We start from the raw sequence: 19,433 nt of genomic DNA, 5'->3' as shown, positions 1-19,433 counted from the left end.
CAGGAGCATGGGGGAGGGACGGAGCGACAAGACTCCCCGCTGAGCTCTCTTCAGAGATAATGACCTGAGCTTAAATCAGATGCTGCTACGCATATTGCTATGTACATTATAGTCCCAACCAATAATGCATCGTTTTATCCAAAATAACATGAACAGGCTCTGGTCTCTGCCTGGAACCTCCTCAGCTTAATCTTTGTATCCCTGGCTCTTGTTTTTATATATATATATAAAATATACTATATTAGTATATACTACTACCCGGGTGCCCCTTGTACAGTTTTTTAGAGCCCAATTTGACAATACCCATCGAAAGTTATAAGATAGTTTAGGACTAGCCCTTCCAATTCTACTTTTCTATGCTAGAGAAATCCTAGCAGAAATGCACAGATATGTATATAAACAGTTTTACAGCGTTTTCTGTTTTTTTGGGTTTTTTTAGATAGCTGAACTCTGGGAACAAAGTACATGTCCCTTAGAGAAACAATGAAGCAACATGGTAATGGTCCCTGCACACAGCCATCAAAAAGAAAGAGGTACACCTGTGTTATGGAGCTAAGGAGGTGTCCCTGGTGTTTTGCTCAATCACTTATTCTACACTTTTATTAAGCACCAGAATAAAAGTCGACATGGATCTAATTGGAAAAGTACACAAACAGGAGAAAAAGGACTAGGAAATAATTACAGTAGGTGCCGTAAAGGAAACAGAGTAGAAAATAGTGGGCGTAATCCCTGATTCATCTCTTTTCCACGCACCCAACACCCAATCAGCCGAACTGAAAATTCTTAACTACTAACACGTAGATCAAATTTTTCCACTTCCCTCCAATTCCCCTGCTATGATGCTTTTCAGTATCTTCCCTTAGTCCTAACAATAAACTCTAAAGCCCCCAGCCCAGTTCAGAGAGCCCTACCTGATCCGGGCTCAGTCTACCTCTCCAGCACCCTCCCGCCATCCTCCGCCACACCTGCCCTCACTCTTTCCCTGCTATGTGTGTGCCAAGTTCGCTCTGGCTTAAAGCCAGGCACCTGCCAGGGTGACTTTCAACACGGACAGAGGAAAGAGCCACCCCCAGTGGCAAGTTTGGAAATGTAGGTAGGACACATCTGGCAGCCCGAAAAGATTTCAACCTCAAACTGAACAAAAGAATACAGAAACAGGGAATCTCATGCATGCGCCCTCAGAGCCTAAGACCCCGCGAGACTGATTCCCGTAAATGCCTGATTTAGGGGAAACTGGCACTTATCTCCTCACCAGTGAATATCTGCCAAGAATCTCTCCCCATCCTTAAGCCAACGAATTTACTGCTTGGACTCTGGTTGGTCTTCCCCCTCTTTGTGCTCCCCGCCCATAAATACAGCCTGACTAAACCCCTCCAAGGCACTGCTTGGAGCTTGGTACAGCATGCGTCTGCCAATAGCAATTCCCTGCTACTCGGAAATCAACTGAATTTCTGCTAAACTCAGGTTTGCCTCAGTTTACCTTTTTATTTAAATTGACAGTTGTCTCAGTAATGAGGGAACATATGGCCCTTAAGCACTTAAAACTGCTATGAATATTGCTATGTGCATTACAGTCCCACCCAATAATGCATTGTTTTATCCAAAATAACATGAACAGGCTGTCATCTCTGCTTGGAACCTCCTTAGCTTAATCTTTGTATCCCTGGCTCTTGTTATATATATATATATACATATATATATATATATATATATATATATATATATTATGTAATCTCTATTCCCAAGGTGGGGCTCAAACCCACAACCCTGAGATCAAGAATCAGATGCTCTACTAATTGTGGCTCTTGTTATTTTAAATGACACCCCCTCAGAGAGGCTTTCCCTCCAATGTAGTTATCTTAATACTCTATTTTAATTCTCTATCTAGTGTTTATCATTATCTGATAATTTATGTATTTGATTTATTTGCTTGTGTTTTATTAAATTTTCTCCATGACTACCACCATTCTTGCCCTTAACTAGGCTGTAAATTTAAAGGAACAAGGAACTTATCTGTCTTGTTCACCACTGTATCCCCTAAACAAAGCTTGGCACCTAGTGGGTGCTTAATAAATGTTTGTAGAATGAATGAAGAATATTGACATTATCGGTTCTGTCAGAACATAATTCTCCACCTGCTGAAAAAAAAGGCATATAGCTTGTGATAGTTTTCTACTACTTTTTAAAATATTGATATATAAGCATATATATTTATAGAAAATTAAAAACAAATGGAAGTACTATCAAATTATTGTTATAGAAGTAACCATTATAAATTTTGAAGTGTCTGATATCCATCTCAAGCTTCTATCAGGAAGAAAAAGAGCCAAATCTCTAAAACAAAGAAGATGGAGAAGAAAAAAAAAAGAAAGGAATAGCAGTACTGAAGGGGTACCTGGGTGGCTCAGTCGGACTTTGGCTCAGGTCACGACCCTGGGACCCTGGGATTGAGTCCCACGTAGGGCTCCCTGCTCAGCGGGGAGTCTGCTTCTCCCTCTCTTTTTGCCTCTCTCCTCCACTCATGCTCTCTCTCTTTCTCTCAAATAAATAAATAAATAAATAAATAAATAAATAAATAAATAAAATCTTAAAAAAAAGAATAACAGTACTGAATTCATGATCTTGGTATCTATTCATGAAAAACAGTCACAATTTTTATTATGAAATAAAACGTATTGATTCAATTCCAGAGTCTAAAAAAAAAAAAAAGAATACTGACATTATAATGGTGGAGTATGAATCTGTTTTAGGTACGATTCCTTGTATCAGAAAAGCCTGGTCTTGAATCCTATCTCTGCTACACTTTGACCTTGGTAACGTTACTTAATCTCTCTAAACCTAAATCAGTTTTTTCACTTACAAAATGGAGTTAGTAACGCTTGACTTACGGAGTTGTGAGGGTTAGTAAACATAAATGTAAGATGCTTTGCACTAACTTTACAAAAAAAGAGTCAGTAAATTACAACTATTATTGCTATTTATCTAGTTCATAGCTTGACTTAGGGAAAGAATAAGTCCTGTAATAAATGTCCCATTATTTTTTAAATAAGAAGTTGATATTCTTACCCATTTTTGTAAGCCATAAAATATGACAATGTGGGCCTGGCTGTAGGGCAGAAAAAACCACACCCCAAATTCACGTTCCTTTCAAAGGTGGATCCAGCTACCTGGCTGCCTCCCTCCACTGATCGCACCCCCACTCCCTTCCCAGAGCCGAAAAGTCTTTTCACATTCTCTGGGAAAGTTAGAAAGAGCCAATTAGCTATCCTAGGCAACACCATTGAGTAACCCAAGAACAAAATGCTAAAGTTCCCTGCATTACAATTTTCTCTTTGCCACCCTCCCAGACCTTTGTAGGAGCCTCTAGACTTTCTTAGAAGCCAGAACATAACCCACCCTAATGAGGCAAAGAGGATGCTGAGGTTTGAGATGTCTTCTCTTGCAGCTCACACCTCAGAGTTCTGTTTAACACCTTTGTGTCTCTTTCTCATCACTGAGTCAAAGCTGTTTTTTCTTCTCAATGAAGACATGGGGTGAGGAGAATAGAACACATTTCATGTTCCTGGAACCTCCAGTTTCTTCAATCTACAATCTTTAGTCTCTGTTATGAAGTCTCTAGAATCTGAGTTCATTTATTTAAGGCCAGAGACTGTTGTAGCTTCCTGAATCCTCCATCTGCCTTCTCTTCCAGTCAGGAACAAATTCTAAAACCTTCCCTTCCAGAAAATGTGCACCAAGTTCCCTTCTGCAGACTGGAAGTGGTGCACGTGTGGTGTTAGGGGTGGTGTATGTGAGAAAACTAAGACCTAAACCAAGCGAAACTAAAAGACCCTTGCCCAGAGAAGCATTTGAGACACCGACAGATGCCCATCCAACTCTCCAGTCTCCTTTGCAAGGGTGCTTCTCTTGTATATGGTGCTTTACATGCGTGGACACTTTCAGAGATCGATAATATCAAAGATGACTCTTACTAACTCACATTATCTTTGAAGTGGTTTACCCACAGAAAGCCAGGGCTATGACATGAGAACCAAGAAGTTCTATCCCTTCTGTGATGAGCAGCTGGAGGAGGGGGATTCCCTCAACAGCTCACATCTCCTGAGACAACCCTGGGTTAAGTTGGGGGTTTTAGCTATATATAAGGACAACAAAGAGCGTAAAGTGTTCTATCTCCCCAGTCAAATGTTTAAACAGCACCCTATTTAATTACACTTCATGATTTAAAAAATAGGCACCAAAATGGCATCACACTAGGCTGTGAATATAATGAGTACAGAAAATATTCAATATATTCAGTTAACATTTATAGAGAAGCTGACCACAAGCCAAATACTTTTATGTGTATTACATCAGAGGGTTTAAAAAAAAAAAAACAATTAAAGCAAAAGACAAGTGAAAAAAGTTTTAAAGGCTACGAAAATGTAAGATATTATTTTTATATCTCAGAATGTTTACCTATCTGTTGCTCCTAATTAGTGTTTTTACATTTGATGGTATTCATACATAATATGGTAGGGTTATGGAAGATCAATTTTGTAGAAACTAAACAGCAAGTAAGAATGTTTTTTGACAGTGACTTTATCGGGAAAGTTGCTGAGGAATATAACTCCACTGACCTACCTTCAGAAGTGTCATTCCTAACAAAGTGGCTTCATTCCATTTGGCATTAACAATATTCCTATAAAACCACAAGAATAGGAATCAGTGTCCTCATTTTACAGAGGACACAACTGAATCTCAAGATATTCCCTGTCACTTACTCAAGGCCACACACAGAGCTAGTTGAGTAGCAGAAGTTGGACTCAAACCCAGGCCCTCTGACCCCAAGTTCATTCTCTTTCCTTCTCACTTTGTTAAGACTAGGATGGACAATAAGGGCAATTCAGTTAAACACAGTAGAGAGATGAAATGAAAGAAGAAGAATGTAAAAGCAACTGTCAACTATAAAACTCTATGACCTCTATAGGGTTTTGATATCAAATATGTAGATTATATTATATTATTATATTATATTAGGCAGAATGTAGATATTAATCAAAGTGAGACTTAAACTAAAATGCAAAGAGATGAGGAATCACTGAAAATTAAAGGGGTGAGGCTCATGTTGAGTGCCATCACACAAGGTACAGTGCTAAGAAATCTCTACACTTGGAAAGAACATCAGATGTATGGTTAGATGACTAGGGTTTAGTCCCAGTTCCGCCATTTATTAGCCACGTCACCTTAAGCAAGACTCATAAATTTTCAGTGTCTCAGTTGTTTTTGTGTATAAAATGAAGACAACAATCTACCTTCCAAGGTTGTAATGAAAATTAAATAAGATAGAGCATATAAGAAAGCTTTACAATCTATAAAATACTGCAGGAATATTAAGCAGAAAAGAACTGTATCCAATGTGTGGAAGTTACAGTGTAGAGGATTTCAGTCAAATTGAGAAAGAATTTTCTAAAATGTAATACAGTCCAGTGCAGATATGGGCTCCAACACAGTTCAGTGAGCCCCTCTCCAGGAAGTTTTCAAATTAAGGATGTGTTGGAAATGGAATCCCACCTGTTGGAAATGTGGTAATGAAAACTTCGGCCTTAAAAGAGAGGTTGCTTTGTATGATTTCTAAGAGGCCCGTTATAATGTGGGCTGCCCAAGAGAATGAGGGTGCTCCCTGAAATTTTCAGGAAACTGGAGAGAAGACTTGACTTTCCACAGAATATGACATTGAGTTCATGTTATTCAATTGAGAAGCAGAAGAAAAGGTGACCCCATAGAGCCAAAGGAGCTTCCAAGTGGGAGAGGAGGGATATCTGCCTTGTGCTCCTCTCTGAAGACGTACAGTTAGAACTGTGGAGAAATGTCTCCCAATAAGGATGGATGCTTTGGCAATAGTGAGAAAGTCACCACTGAGGTGAACTCTAAGGAGCCGAATACCCACTTAGCTGTCTATATTTCCAAGGCATGTTGGCTTTTAGGTGAACCCCAAAGGCTCCTGGCTACCAACTACAGTTATGACATTTCCGAATAAGGTTTGTTTCTGAGTCTGAAGACCCTAAGGAATGGGGTTCTGATTCTAATTTCCCAAGGCCACCTCATTCTGCCTCTGGATGATCCAAGTGCGGGGAGGGAGGGGAGAAAAGAAAAAACAGAAATTTTTACAGAAAGTAAAAATTTATCCCTACTAATACCAGAACATAAGCAGACCCCTTTGAAAAATATAATTTAACATATGGCTGGCATACTTTTTAGATAAAGACAAGGGAATGTCTATGGCTTAACCCTAAGGAAATCTTACAGTCCAGCTCAGAGAAGTCAGTCTTCTCTCTCCAATTCCCGTCTTCCAGTGATCTGTTGGTTCAGATGAGTCACACTCATAATGTAGAACTAATTTCCTAGTAAACTGTGGTAAGTCAAAACCTACTTCAGAGAATATAAGGTCACCACCTTGGGGGTGCTAAGGAAAAACATGGATTTTGTATGTTTTTGGTTGTTTGAAAAGAAAGAAAACCTCAAACTACTGAACCAGCAGTAATCCTCTCCTTCTTTTTTTCAAGTGTTCACTTTGAGTTTAGCATTTCAAAAGTAATGATGGCAGATCCCATTTTTAATGAGCTCATCAGAAAGTTTTGATTTTTTGGCATTCTTCATGTTCCTACTGAGGCAAAATAAGTCAAGTTTCCTGAAGGAACTGTTAACGTCTCTTTCCTAGAGCTTAGTAAGTTATGGACCTATCTTCAGAAAATCCCAAAGGCATCCTAGTAGAGCTCAGACTTAGAGAGATAAAAGTGTCGGTAATAGCACTGCTAGCTGATTGCTATGTCATCTCGGGATGCCCCAGTGCCATTCCTACTTTCTTTTTGCTTTGGTGCCATTATCTAGAAGGATCTATTGATTTAAAAAAAAAGGTCCAGAAAACTTCCCATTACCCTTAGAACCGGTATACTTGATGGTTGGAGCCAAACGGGGAGAAGAAGGGTGAGGTGGACTTCATTGTGAGGTCATTTAAATAAAAGTGGTCATTTAAATAAAAGTGATTTTTTTTAAAGGTCCATAACACAGACAAGCAGCCAGAAGAAGGGTGAATACCTCCCTGACTTTCTCCATGAGGTACCTGGTCAGGAAGCAGATGAATCAACAGAAGAGTTTTAAGGAGAGCAGGTGACACACTCCAGCCTGGACATTTGTTTTGTTAATTAATTTATTCAACAAATATTTATTGAATATCTTCTCAGTGACAAGTTCAGCTTTAGTTACCCAGTAGTTTCCCTCAACAGTATCCTGAATAATTCCTGGTAATGCCAGACACCAAATAGATTTTTCTTGCTTTCCAGTGCTAAGAATGAGGATGCACTATTTTTTCCATCTGTAGCCTCAAATTCCCATTAGATAATCTACTCAAAGCTGGAGAAACACTCACATATATTCATGAGGCAACACTATGACTAGTAGTGAATATATTCACTACTCTGAGAAACATACACACATAACCCAAATTAAGAAACATTTGTTTTATAATTAAGGTTATCCAGTCAACAGATATTTATTGAGTTCCTAATATATGCCAAGCACTGGATTTGGTGTTGAGGATACAGTGGTAAACAAAGCAGAAAAGGTCTTGTTTGGGGAACTTTATTTTAGTGGAAAAACATTTTTAAGTGGTCAAATAAATAATATAACCACAAGTTATGCTAGTTACTAATAAGGAACTAAAAAGAAATAAAATAATGAGAAAGAGAGGAGCTCTAAGCATGAGGAGGTGACATTTAAACTAAGGCCTGAAAGATAAGAAGAAGCCAGGCACACGAGGAGCCTGAAGAAGACCATTCCTGGCTAAGGAAAGGAGCCCATGTGTGTGGAGACAACCTTCTCAGATGTTTGTCTCTACCAGGAAAATGAGAAATGCAACCATCACTGGAGAAGAGGAAAGGTAAAGAAAGGTTTGGGATTTTTTTGGTTTGGGCTGGGCTGTCTTTTATTGAAAAAGGATATTTGAACATATGTTCATGCTGATAGAAATCACTTCATAGACAGAGATGATTTGACAATCCAGAAGAGAGAAGAACAATTTGAAAGAGGCAAAGTAGGGGAATAGAAATGGATCTAGTGCACAAATGAAGAGATGGTCCTCTTCTTCCACTATAAGGATAAAAGAAAGAGATCGTGCAGATGTGGGTAGTGTGTTCTGGTGGTATAAGTGAGGTTCCATAATGGGAGGAGGGGTTTGCAAGAGGAAAAGATATGATGTAACTGTCTCAAACAATGGAAAAACATGGTTGGCAGGGAACTGAAGAAGAAGTGGTAGGCAGCGTTGAATGTCCATTTGAGATCTGTGATCACTAATATAAAGCAGTGTTTCTCAAGCAGGGCTGATTTTTTTCTTCCTATCCCCAGCCTGGGCACATTTGGCAATGCCTAGAGATATTCTTGGTTATCACATATGGAGGAGAGGACAATGCTACCAGCATCTAGTGGCTAGAAGGCAGAGATACTGCTAAACATACTACAGTGCACAGGACAGCCCCCACAACAAAGAATTATCCAGCTCAGAATGTCAATAGAACCAAGGTTGGGAAACCCAGATGTAAATTGATGTCATACATATAGACCATCTCTGGAACCCTACATAAGGAGACAGTGATAGTCTCTGTGGGCAGAAATGGGGCCATGGGAAAAGTGAAAAGAGGACTTACTGCCATCCTATATCTTTGTGTGCCTTTTAAAATTTGTACTATGGGGGCGCCTGGGTGGCTCAGATGGTTAAGCGTCTGCCTTCGGCTCAGGTCATGATCCCAGGGTCCTGGGATCGAGTCCCGCATCGGGCTCCCTGCTCCTTGGGAGACTGCTTCTCCCTCTGCCTCTCTCTCTCTCTCTCTCTCTCTCTCTGTCTGTCTGTCTCTCATGAATAAATAAATAAAATCTTTAAAAAAAAATTTGTACTATGTACATGTATTACTTATTCAAATCAATCAAAAGATAGAAATAAATCAGTGATAAAGAGTAATTGATTTAGGTAGATGATAGATAAAAATAAACTGAAACCAGTCTGTCTGTTTGGCTAATTTTTCTCTAAGCAACATCCAGCTTGTAGGACTCCAGCTTAAAAGAAACGGGAGTTTTGCAAGGAGAATACAGTGAGGGACACAGAATATTCTGGAATTGAGAAATTTTCCAAGATACTGATTGTAATGACAGAGGGTAGAATCTAAGCTTGTCAGAGAGAGGAGTGAAAATAAGACGGAGCTGATGGATATGTAAGGAAATGATAGAGTTTATCAGAGGTCTCAATGTGGTAAAAACAGACACATTTTAGGAGACAAAATGTTGGAGCAATTGAGCTGGAATAATAGGAGATGGTGGGAAAATAAGATGTCTGAAATCAAATTGTAAAGGAAATACCATAGTTTTTAACAAAGACAAAGTCTAGGGGGAGGCTATGGTAGTGAGTAGTCGAAAAAAAAGGAAAAGGTCATTGTGAGGGAAGAACAGGAGTATCTAAGAAACCAGGTGTTTGGATGGATGCCTCAGGTCAGTGGTTTCTTCTGGAGCAAGAAGTGACTCTCATAGAGTGGCTTATTAAAATGATAGACGCCATGTATCAGATACTTGATATACATATCAGTCATTTTTGTCCAGGAGAAGTCAAGTGACTCACCCAGTGATTGCTTTTAGAAAGTAGAGGAGCAAAGATTCAAGTTCAGGTTTTTCAGTCCAAAGTCAGTGCCCTTTCCACTATGCTATGGCTCTGCTCCTGGAGGAGCCTGGGGGAAGTTGTCATCAAACCTGTTGAAAGTTGGGTGAGCTTAGCATTGGCAATAATATAGGTAATAAAAGGGGCGCCTGGGTGGCTCAGTTGGTTGAGCAACTGCCTTCGGCTCAGGTCATGATCCTGGAGTCCCGGGATCGAGCCCCGTATCGGGCTCCCTGCTCGGTGGGGAGTCTGCTTCTCCCTCTGACCCTCTTCCCTCTCGTGCTCTCTGTCTCTTGTTCTCTCTCTCTCAAATAAATAAATAAAATCTTAAAAAAATATACATAGGTAATAAAAACTCTGGATAATGGAAAGAGACTGGGGGAGAGATGTGTCTGGCAACAATAGATATGCATCACAGTTCTCACTCCAGTGAATTCTTAACGTGGCCTTAAGGCAAAAGGAGTGAAGAAGCCATGGAGGAAAGAAATAATAAGGGAAAAAAAAAAACCCAAATTTTAGTGATTTCCAAAAAGTACATTCATAATGTTGACCTGTATTCTAAAATATAATTTTTATTACACATATTCTTTTTATTAAAATACACAAAATGTATATAAATACTGATTATATTATAGGAAAACAGCATCAACAGCTGACAATTAAAGAGTCTTGAGGACTATTTTGAGGACAACTGAGTCAGTTGCCAAGAAGTATTCAAAATCTACCACTAAATGCAACCCATATTTTCCTAACATATCCTTCACAATCTCCACATTGTCTCTTCTTACATAACTCTTTTAGTCACATGCACACACACACACACACACACACACACACACACATACCCTGAAAATTGCACTGGAAATGTACACGCTGTGTGGGGAATAGAACAACTTCCCAAAAGATCCCCCTTACTTCTGTCTTAGCATCACCTGGTGGCTCAAGCTCTGCCTTTAGAAGTAAAGATACTTCCAGTGTGACACTGGCCTTTGGTCTCTTTAAGCTTATCATGCAAGACTAGTCCTCTTTTTCCAACCCTTATACACACACGTCACATCCATGGATCTGAAAGACAGCCTCCCCTGAGGTAGATAGTAGATAGTAGACCCACCCCAAGAGGTGAGTTAACAGGTGTCCTTTTCAATGTGCCAAAATGCTTTTGGACACTTAAAATGAGTGTAGAACACTCTGGTAGCTGCTTCTTCCTGCCTCTGCATCTTTCACACGGCAGCCCAGAGTCTCAAGTTCTTCAGTCATACTCCCCCTCCTGGCTGGCCCATGAGGTGAGGAAGTATAGACCTGCTGGACCCTGTGGTCTCTAGATACTCTTGGCTCATGTCTTCTCACTTGACCTCAAGTGGGCTTAAGAAGACTCTCATTCAAGACCATATTTTCAGTGCCTGTAACAGGGAACCATATGGAAAGAATTCTCAAAGTGCTTTTCTTAGAGCTTATATAAGCCAAAAAATGTCTTAGATTCCTCAAAACTGACCAAAGACAGTTCAGATACATTGACATATAAACGGTCAGTGCTGGTGAGATTGAATACCGCCCCCAGGTAGCTGCTACGGGCCCACATCTGGCCAGTAGTGCAGTAGTTCATGATCTTCCCCTCCATCAGCACCAGATCCTGGGGATACTTAGAGTTCCTCATATAGACCTTGTGGCTCAGGGGCTGGTTGTTGCAGGACTGACCCCTGAAGTACACCTTGGAATACACAAAGTACAACCCAGTATCATTGATCACAAGGCCACCCTTCTTATACTTCACCCCAGAGACAAGGGCAATTCCGTATGTGTCTTCCCATTCCAGAGGGATGGATCTTGAGTTGGGCTTGCCTGAAATCAAACCAGAGAGGAGCTTTCAGCCAGGAATGCTCATGCACCCAACAAATGAAGCTTCCAAGGCAAAACTGTGGGCCTTTCCTTGAGCAAATAACCAAAATGACATAGCCCATACAGAGTTGGCTAATGGATCAGACTCGATCCATCACTGAATTCCTGTGACACCTCTATCAAATTGCTTGCTTCACTTTTATCATCTACACAACTGGGACAATAATATATATCCTAATCAATTACAATGAGACATTATTGAGATTATTTTAATTCTCTGGAACAGAGATTCTATGATCTTCAGAACTAACACCAAAACTTCTAGGTTTTGAGTTCTCTCCAAAGTGCAAGTGGAAAAAAGTGAAACCCAAGGAAATTCTAAAGTTGGGAAGAACCCTTAGGGATCATGTGGTCCACTCCTCACCTATACTAAAGAGTCTTCAGTACCCCCACTTTGGGCTAAAATCCCCTTTCTTTTATGTCCCCACAGCAGTATATTCATACCTTAAGCAGAGAACACTCTCCAGTACTGAAATTATCACTTATGTACCTGTATTTCCTTATTAGACTTTAAGTTCCTTGAAGGCAGGAACCATGTATTATTAATCTACATGTCCACAAGGCTCGGCACACAACATGTGTTCAATAAATATCTGGTGATCCAAACTGGATCATTCCACAGCCTCTGACTAAATAATTCCAGGGACAGTGGCATACCACTTTCTGTGATACTTATCCACTTTTCAGATATTCATGGACTGTACCCTGGGAATGCTCACACCACATTGCTTTCAAATGACTTCACTCCACTAGCTGGCCACATGCAGGAAGTCCACCAGTGCCAGGACTGGGTCCTTCTTCTCACTCCTCCATCTACTCATGCAAAGCAGCGTGAAGCTCTTCCAGAAAACCAGAAAAACACTGACTAAAATAATTGATCACTCCCTATCTTTCCAGATCTCACCTCTTGAACCCATGCCCCAAATCCTCTAAGGGTCTTTGGAATGATTGAAAAGATTGAGCTCCTCCTGGGTGGGGGTCATGTCATAATCAGCTCCATTTTGCCAGTTCAGAACATGGCCTAGACTAGCACAGGGGCTCAGTATGGGTGCGAGGTTGACTTGACTAGAAAGATGGGACGATTCTTGGGTGTTAAATACTGTCACCAGAAAGTAGCAACTCTCTCTGAGCACAGTACCCAACCAGCTACTCTTCCTGTCAAAGGCTTTCCCAAGCCCCATGTACCTTCCAGATACAGACCTGTTAAATGGGCCACTTTTCTCAGCTCCCTTTTTTCAGAGGGTGGATTGGGTTGACCTGTATCATAGAGAGATGAAAGATATATGTAAAAATGAGATACTAACTATTCTTTTGTTGGGACTCCGAACTGGTCATTTAAATAAAAGTGATTTTTTTTGAAAAACATAAATGACAACAGTCTAACATATATATACTAATCATTCAAGTCCAGACTGTAGAACTCACAGCAACATGTACTTCATAATCAAAGAGGTAAAAAATAAACCAAATTGAGACAGACATATGCACAATTATGTCACAAAAGAACAATAAAAAGTTTGATTGATAAAGAGCTATCATATCAGTTACTGCATTTGAACTTGCCACAGTCCTGTGAGATAGAGATTACTGTCCCACCTTATAGATCGCTAAATGAGCTTAGAAGTTGGGTGATTTGTCCAAGAAGACCCAGCTACTCAATGTCAGGATAGGATGGACACTCAAGTCTCCTGGCTTCAAATTAGGGTTTTTTCTACTCCAGTTCAGCTGCCTCTAGGACTCCACAGGATAGAGGCCAAAGAAGACTATGATTTCACCTCCTGGCCCCTAGATCTTCCCCCCTAGTGGCATTCAACCATCTGCCCAAATTAATCATCCTCAGATCTCAAATGCCTTGAATAGCTCCCCATTGAATGTATACTTGTGTAAAAGTTTCCCCAGCCACATGATCTCTGCCTGTCTGTCCAGCCTCACCTCCTCTGCTTGCTCACGTCAGCCAAGGCTGCACAACACTAGTTCTGATGTAACCTGAACACACCCAGCTTCCAGCCCCCATGCCTTTGCTCATGCTGTTAATCTGCCCAGAATGCCCTCCAAACAGATCTTTGTGGCAAATTCCTATCAACCCTATACATACCACTTGCAATACCTCTTTCTTGGGGAAATCCTCCCAGGACTTTTTAATCGAATATGGTTTTTCCCTCCTTTGAAACCTAGAATCACTTTGCCTTTACCTCTTTTGTCGGTCCTGGCTCCCCATTTCTGTGGTAACTGTATAGCTTGCCTTATCCCCCCCCCCCCAAATAAATGGCAAATTTCCTACTATATGTTTAATCCGCAAGAGTACTTAGCTCAGTTTCTAACTCAGGGCATGTGACCAGTAAATATTTGCTAAATTAAATTGGAGGCATTAAAATAGGCAATAGTTCCCAAAGTAGACATTATTTCTCTGACTTCAAATATGTTAACCAAAGAGAGCCACCACTTAGCTAATGAATTCAGCTAAGACATTTAAGAAAGATTCACAGAAAAGCCCTCATCCACATCAAGCTCATTGCGATTAGCCTGTAAAACTCCCTTGTGGCGTGAGATTGCCGCCATCAGCTGAGAGCATGACCTGAGCAATCATGACCTCTTTAGCCACCCAAGACCACCCACCATGAATGAGGTGTTAGCGAACAGGAAAGGCAAAACTGAGTCTCCTCTACATTCCTATACCACAAACCATTTGTGCAACTCGTCTGGCATTCAGCCATGTACTGACAGGAAATGGAACAGAGAACCACAGGTTGCATATCTTTCTATCCCTCGCAGAGCCTTGCACAGTGTGATTCTCATAGAGGGTCCTCAGTAAAAATATCTGCTGGATAAATGCTGAAATAAACTGGAAATAGATACTACACTTCGGTGATGAATGTTTCCTACCCCCGGGGCCTTTGCACATGCCATTCTCACTGCTGGAATGTTCTCCCCTATCCTCCCACACCACCCCACACACACGCACGCACACACAACACCTCCTTAGAGGGGACTTTCCAGACCACTCTATCTTACATCCCGCTTAGTACAATTTGGAAATTATATTGTCTGCTTGCTTGCTTTTGTTTACCCTTTCTTGCACGCTAAGAGCTCCCTAAGGGCAGGACCCTTGTCTCTCTTGTTCTCAGTCATCACCAACACTCAGCACCCAGCCCGGGACAAAAGAAGCACTCAAGAACATTTGTGAATGAATAAAAGACTTAATGGGTTAACTGTAGAAAAATGGAAAATGAAAAAAGAGCAAATAAGTTTGTTTAAATAATCTATGATAGTACATCCCAGAGAAAATCACTGTTAATTTGTTGAAGTATAAATCCTTCTAATTCTTTACTAAGAATATAAAAATATGCACATACACTTATATAGTCAATTTATACTAAGCATACTGTTTTATAACTTGTCTTTTTTATCTAACAATATAGAACACACAATCTCCATGGCCTTAAATGTAATTATATGGATTTCATTTGCTGCATATGATGCCCTCTGAATATACCATGATGTATTTAATCTCCTGTTAAGAGGCATTTATATTTCTTCTGACTTGTTTATTATAAATAGCCTTATAAGAAAATGATGAACACCCTTATTTATGAGTTTTTGGGTATATCTCTGATTATCTTATTAAGATAAATTCTTAGTGATGAGATTACATGGTAAATTAACACTTTTTATTTTAAAGATTTTATTTATTTATTTGACAGAGAGAGAGTGTGTGTGTGAGCGCGAGCGGGAGGGGCAGCAGGTAGAGGGAGAGGGAGAAGCAGGCTCCACAGGCTCTAGAGGTTCCCCTAGGAGCAGGGAGCCCACTCTGGGGCTCCATAAGGGGCTCAATATGGGGCTCAATCCCAGCACCCTGGGATCACGACTTGAGCCGAAGGCAGATGCTTAACCAACTGAGCCACCCAGGCGCCCCGGTAAATTAACACTTTTAATCCTTTGGTACATTTTTTCCAACTGGTCTTCAGAAAAGTTATAGCAATTTACATGGTTCCTTGGCTGTCAACTAACGTTTAAGCAAAATTTTTCTCTCACATTTTTGCCAATCTGTTTTTTTTTTTTTTTAATCTTTACTAACGGGATGAATGAAAATGGATATCCCTTTGTTTTGATTTGCATCTCTTTTCCTATTAATAAAGTTGCTACTTTGTTCTCCATGGGGAAATTCACCAATCTCTGGTCCATCCGGGTTGGTAAGAAGATACTTGTTTACTGGAAGAGGTAGACCTGACTCATCTGTTCACTTGACTTTCAATCGCTAAAATGATCCCAGAGAGTGGGTGAAAGATGAGTAATTAGGGACCTGTTTCACCAGCCACATTCCACTGATTTTCAAAGCTATTTTATTTTAGAAATCCTCCTAAGGTTTTATTTTTCTAACAAGTATTTCTACCCTGCTTGAATACATCTGGACTTTCTAACACTTAGGGACTTGGACCTAGAACTAGAGACCAGAGCATCCAAGGGATGGCTCCTCCAGAGCTTACATTCTGGAGCAGGAGGGTGACTTCGGTCACCTACAATAGGCACATAAGAGAAACTGGAACAGGCTCCCCCACCAATGGATGGCCAGCACTGTCTTCCATTTTCTTCCCAAGATTAACCTATTGTCTTTGCAGAGGCATCTTGCTTCTCATCTTTATTTCTCATTCCATGGACATCATAGACAGATGGAAATTTCCCTCTTTCATAGGGCACCAGTCCATATGCTGGAAAGCCCTGTAGGCAACAAAGCACCAGGAGCCTGTGCTTCTAGCTCCAGTTCCACACTAGCAGTTTAGGGCATATCCCCTAATCTGTCTGGTATTCTGTTTCTCTTCCAAAAAGTGAGATGACTGAACCAGGTTTGCTCCAAGCTCCCTTCCAACTCTTATCAAATCCAAAGTTCAGTGAATCTTAGTTGAATGAACCAGAGCATCCTAAATCTACCGGCCCATAGTTTCCAAACTATGACCTGAAACTTCACACAAGGTCAGTGTTCAACATTTTCATCTCCTCCCTAGTCCTGAATCTCATAAAAGGGCTTTCTTTTATTATTGAAGGTAGCTCATGATTGCCCTTGTGGGGGAAGCTGGAATAGCCCTTGAGAAATGGCTAAGGTCTTGCCCCCAAGACTGCCAGTGAGTGCAAAAGAACAACCTTAATGTGGATGATTAATTGCATACTTTTTAAAAGCTTAAAGGGGCACCTGGGTGGCACAGTCAGTTAAACATCTGATTCTTGATTTCAGTTCAGGTCATGATCTCAGGATCGTGAGATGGAGCCCTGCATCAGGCTCTGTGCTGGGTGTGGAACATGCTTAAGATTCTCTCCCTCCCTCTCCCTCTGCCCCTTCCCGCCAAATAAATAAATAAATAAATAAATAAATAAATAAATAAAAGCTTAAATATATCCTAGAAAAATTTTTTAAGTAAAGCTTGACTCTTGAGTAATCTCTCAGAGAGTTTAAAGAAGAGACGACTTTTCCCGGAATATCTGTCTTTGTCCCCTACACCCCCCATCTCCCTGGGAGTTACAGCCACTGCCCTGTTCATGGAAACCAGGAGGCCTGAGGAAGGGACGGGCCTGGAGCCAGCTGTATATGTGTTGTCTCTTTCCAAAGTCGAATGGAAATTATTTGAATTGTGTGCAGTACTCAGTTACACTGATTTTGAATGATTAAATTCACTTCGATGTTAGGGCAGCTCAAGGAATGAAAATGAGCAAAGATTCCGAATTAGCCAGGATTTGTTTTGTAGTATACATGTGTCCAAGAATGGGATGGAATTCAAGGCATTCAACCAACATGGTTCAGCAATGAGGACTGTCTTTAGAAACTCAATATACACACATAAAAAGACTCACCTATTTGCTTCTCCAAAGATGATGCTCTAGGACTTTGGCTGGTGGACTGGCAAAAGAGAGAGACCAAAAAAAAGATGCATAATAAATATGAAGTTCTTTAAGCTAGAGGAGGCAAAGTTGTCAAACAAACCAAATAAACCTGAGAAGGAAATGGAACCTCAGAACCTCTCCTAACTCAGACTCTGGTCATGCAATCATGTCTCACCATGCCCTGGTTTTGTGATTTGGAATAGTTATAATATTTTTATGCATTTTCAGGGAAATTATTTTGCTCATTTAAACAAATTCACTTCTAAGCAAGACTCCAAATTCCTTTTCTTTCTTGAATCACTAACCTCTAGTAGGGGTTCAGCAGGTGGCCTTGCCAACCGAGAAAGGAAGAATTGTTAAGTGCCATTCCTATCTGGGCCCTGATCCTCTACAAGAGAGCAAATACTCCTTTGACTCATTTGAGCCTCCGTTTCTCCGCCTCTGGAATAGAACGACTAGAATGATCCATTTCTAAGACGGGGGTGGGGGAAAGAACTAGAAAATACTTTGCAAGCCAGGCCACGGCCCCTCTGGGCCTCGGCATCCCTCGGGCCTCCGCTGCAGCAGAGCTGTCTACACTAGCTTACCTCTCTGAGTTCAGCCAGCTCCTTTTGTAGGTGGAAGAGCTGAAACATCCCCAGCCCCAGCCCCACCAGGGCCGCCAGAACCATGAAAAACATCACAAGGAGACACAGGCCTGTGTTGTGGTCCCTCCGTGTCTTCAGCGGCCGCAGCGGCAGCTGAGCTAAGGGCGCCGGCGGTGGTAGTGTTGGCGGCGGCGGCGGCGGCGGCCTCCTCGGCCCAGGCCTTCCCGGCACAGAGGATGGACACGGGAGGACCGAGCCCGGAGAGGCCCAGGGAGAGCTAGCACTGCTGTCCACCCAGTAGATTTGGGGGTACGGGTAACTGAAGGGCTGCTGCATGGCAGCCGGTTCCTCGGGCTAGCCCCCAGCGAAGGTGTCAGGGCCAAGGCTGGCACAGCTGTTTTTCTGGCTGCTCGAGAGAAGACAAGCCGGCTCTCTCTTTATAGAGTTTCCATCGCCAAGGGAAACACCTCTCTTTCGTTCTCTCTTTCCTTCTCTCTTTCTGCTTCTCAAAGAGACACCCACTCACTTTGCATCTGAAGCTGAGAAGCCTCAAAGGCAAGACGCTCAGAGCAAACCCCGGGAAGTTTCCGCCCACAATTTTCTGATGAAAGCCTGCAGGGCTGAAACGCTGGTGGGGTCGCCTGATCTTTCTCAGGCCCCCGCGAGCGCGGGGAAAGCTGGGCGCAGCGCTGTGGGCTCTGCCCACCAGCCGGCTGCCGGGAGAGGGGCCGGCGGGGGGTGTCCTGGTCTTGGGGGGCAAGACTATGGAGTCGCGTCCACATCTCACCTTTTGCATGAGGCAATCAATCCCTTGCTGCTATCCTTTGCCCACACCCGAGTACTATTTACCCTTAACACTGCAAAGCACTGTAATTTATGGGGTAGAAATCTGCCCCATCCCCTCTCCAGGGATTAGATCCGAGGTTGCAAACCAGTGGCTGATATGCCCTATGGAACCCATGGACCTCACTATGTTTTTTCTCTTCTCTGTTGCCCCCTTTTAAAATGGGGATAGTCCACATTAAAATGTATCTATTTCATCATGTTTTTGAAACATTAGAATCCTGGACACTCTAGAGGCCAGCCAAACCCCTGCACCCAGAGCTGCCCCACCCTGCACTGTGCCTCACACACCAGGTCCTCCAGCAATGGCCCTCTGGTCCCTAAAGGCCTTTGTTTGCAGCCTGTGATGTGGTTGTCAGGTGTAACACATGGTGCTCAGTTAAATTTGAATTTCACATAAAGAAATCATTTCTAGGATAAGTATGTCCTAAACATCAGGTGGAACATGCTAAAAAGTTATTTGTCATTGATCTGACATTCAAATTTAACTGATTGTCCTATTGGTTTGTTTTTTTAGTAAAAATGGGAACTCTATTGTCCTATTGGTTTGTTTTTTTACT

At 41.5% G+C, this 19,433-nt stretch overlaps 1 protein-coding gene across 1 annotated transcript; it reads right to left on the bottom strand.

Moving 5' to 3' along the window:
* Nucleotides 1-10,230: 10,230 nt before the first annotated feature.
* FASLG (Fas ligand) lies at nt 10,231-18,556 on the bottom strand. The gene is made up of 4 exons (XM_025878116.2): nt 18,031-18,556; nt 17,414-17,459; nt 12,773-12,829; nt 10,231-11,515 (listed from the first exon to the last, which is right to left on the bottom strand). Exons 1-4 carry the CDS (start codon nt 18,364-18,366, stop codon nt 11,121-11,123), a joined length of 834 nt encoding a protein of 277 aa, XP_025733901.1. The 5' UTR covers nt 18,367-18,556; the 3' UTR covers nt 10,231-11,120.
* Nucleotides 18,557-19,433: the final 877 nt, after the last annotated feature.

Source organism: Callorhinus ursinus, unplaced genomic scaffold (assembly GCF_003265705.2).
Source record: "Callorhinus ursinus isolate GAN/ISIS: 27379988/994484 unplaced genomic scaffold, GSC_fseal_2.0 scaffold13, whole genome shotgun sequence".
Lineage (NCBI taxonomy): Eukaryota > Metazoa > Chordata > Mammalia > Carnivora > Otariidae > Callorhinus > Callorhinus ursinus.
Note: the sequence above shows the minus strand (reverse complement) of the source record. Positions and strands in the feature narration are given on the sequence as shown.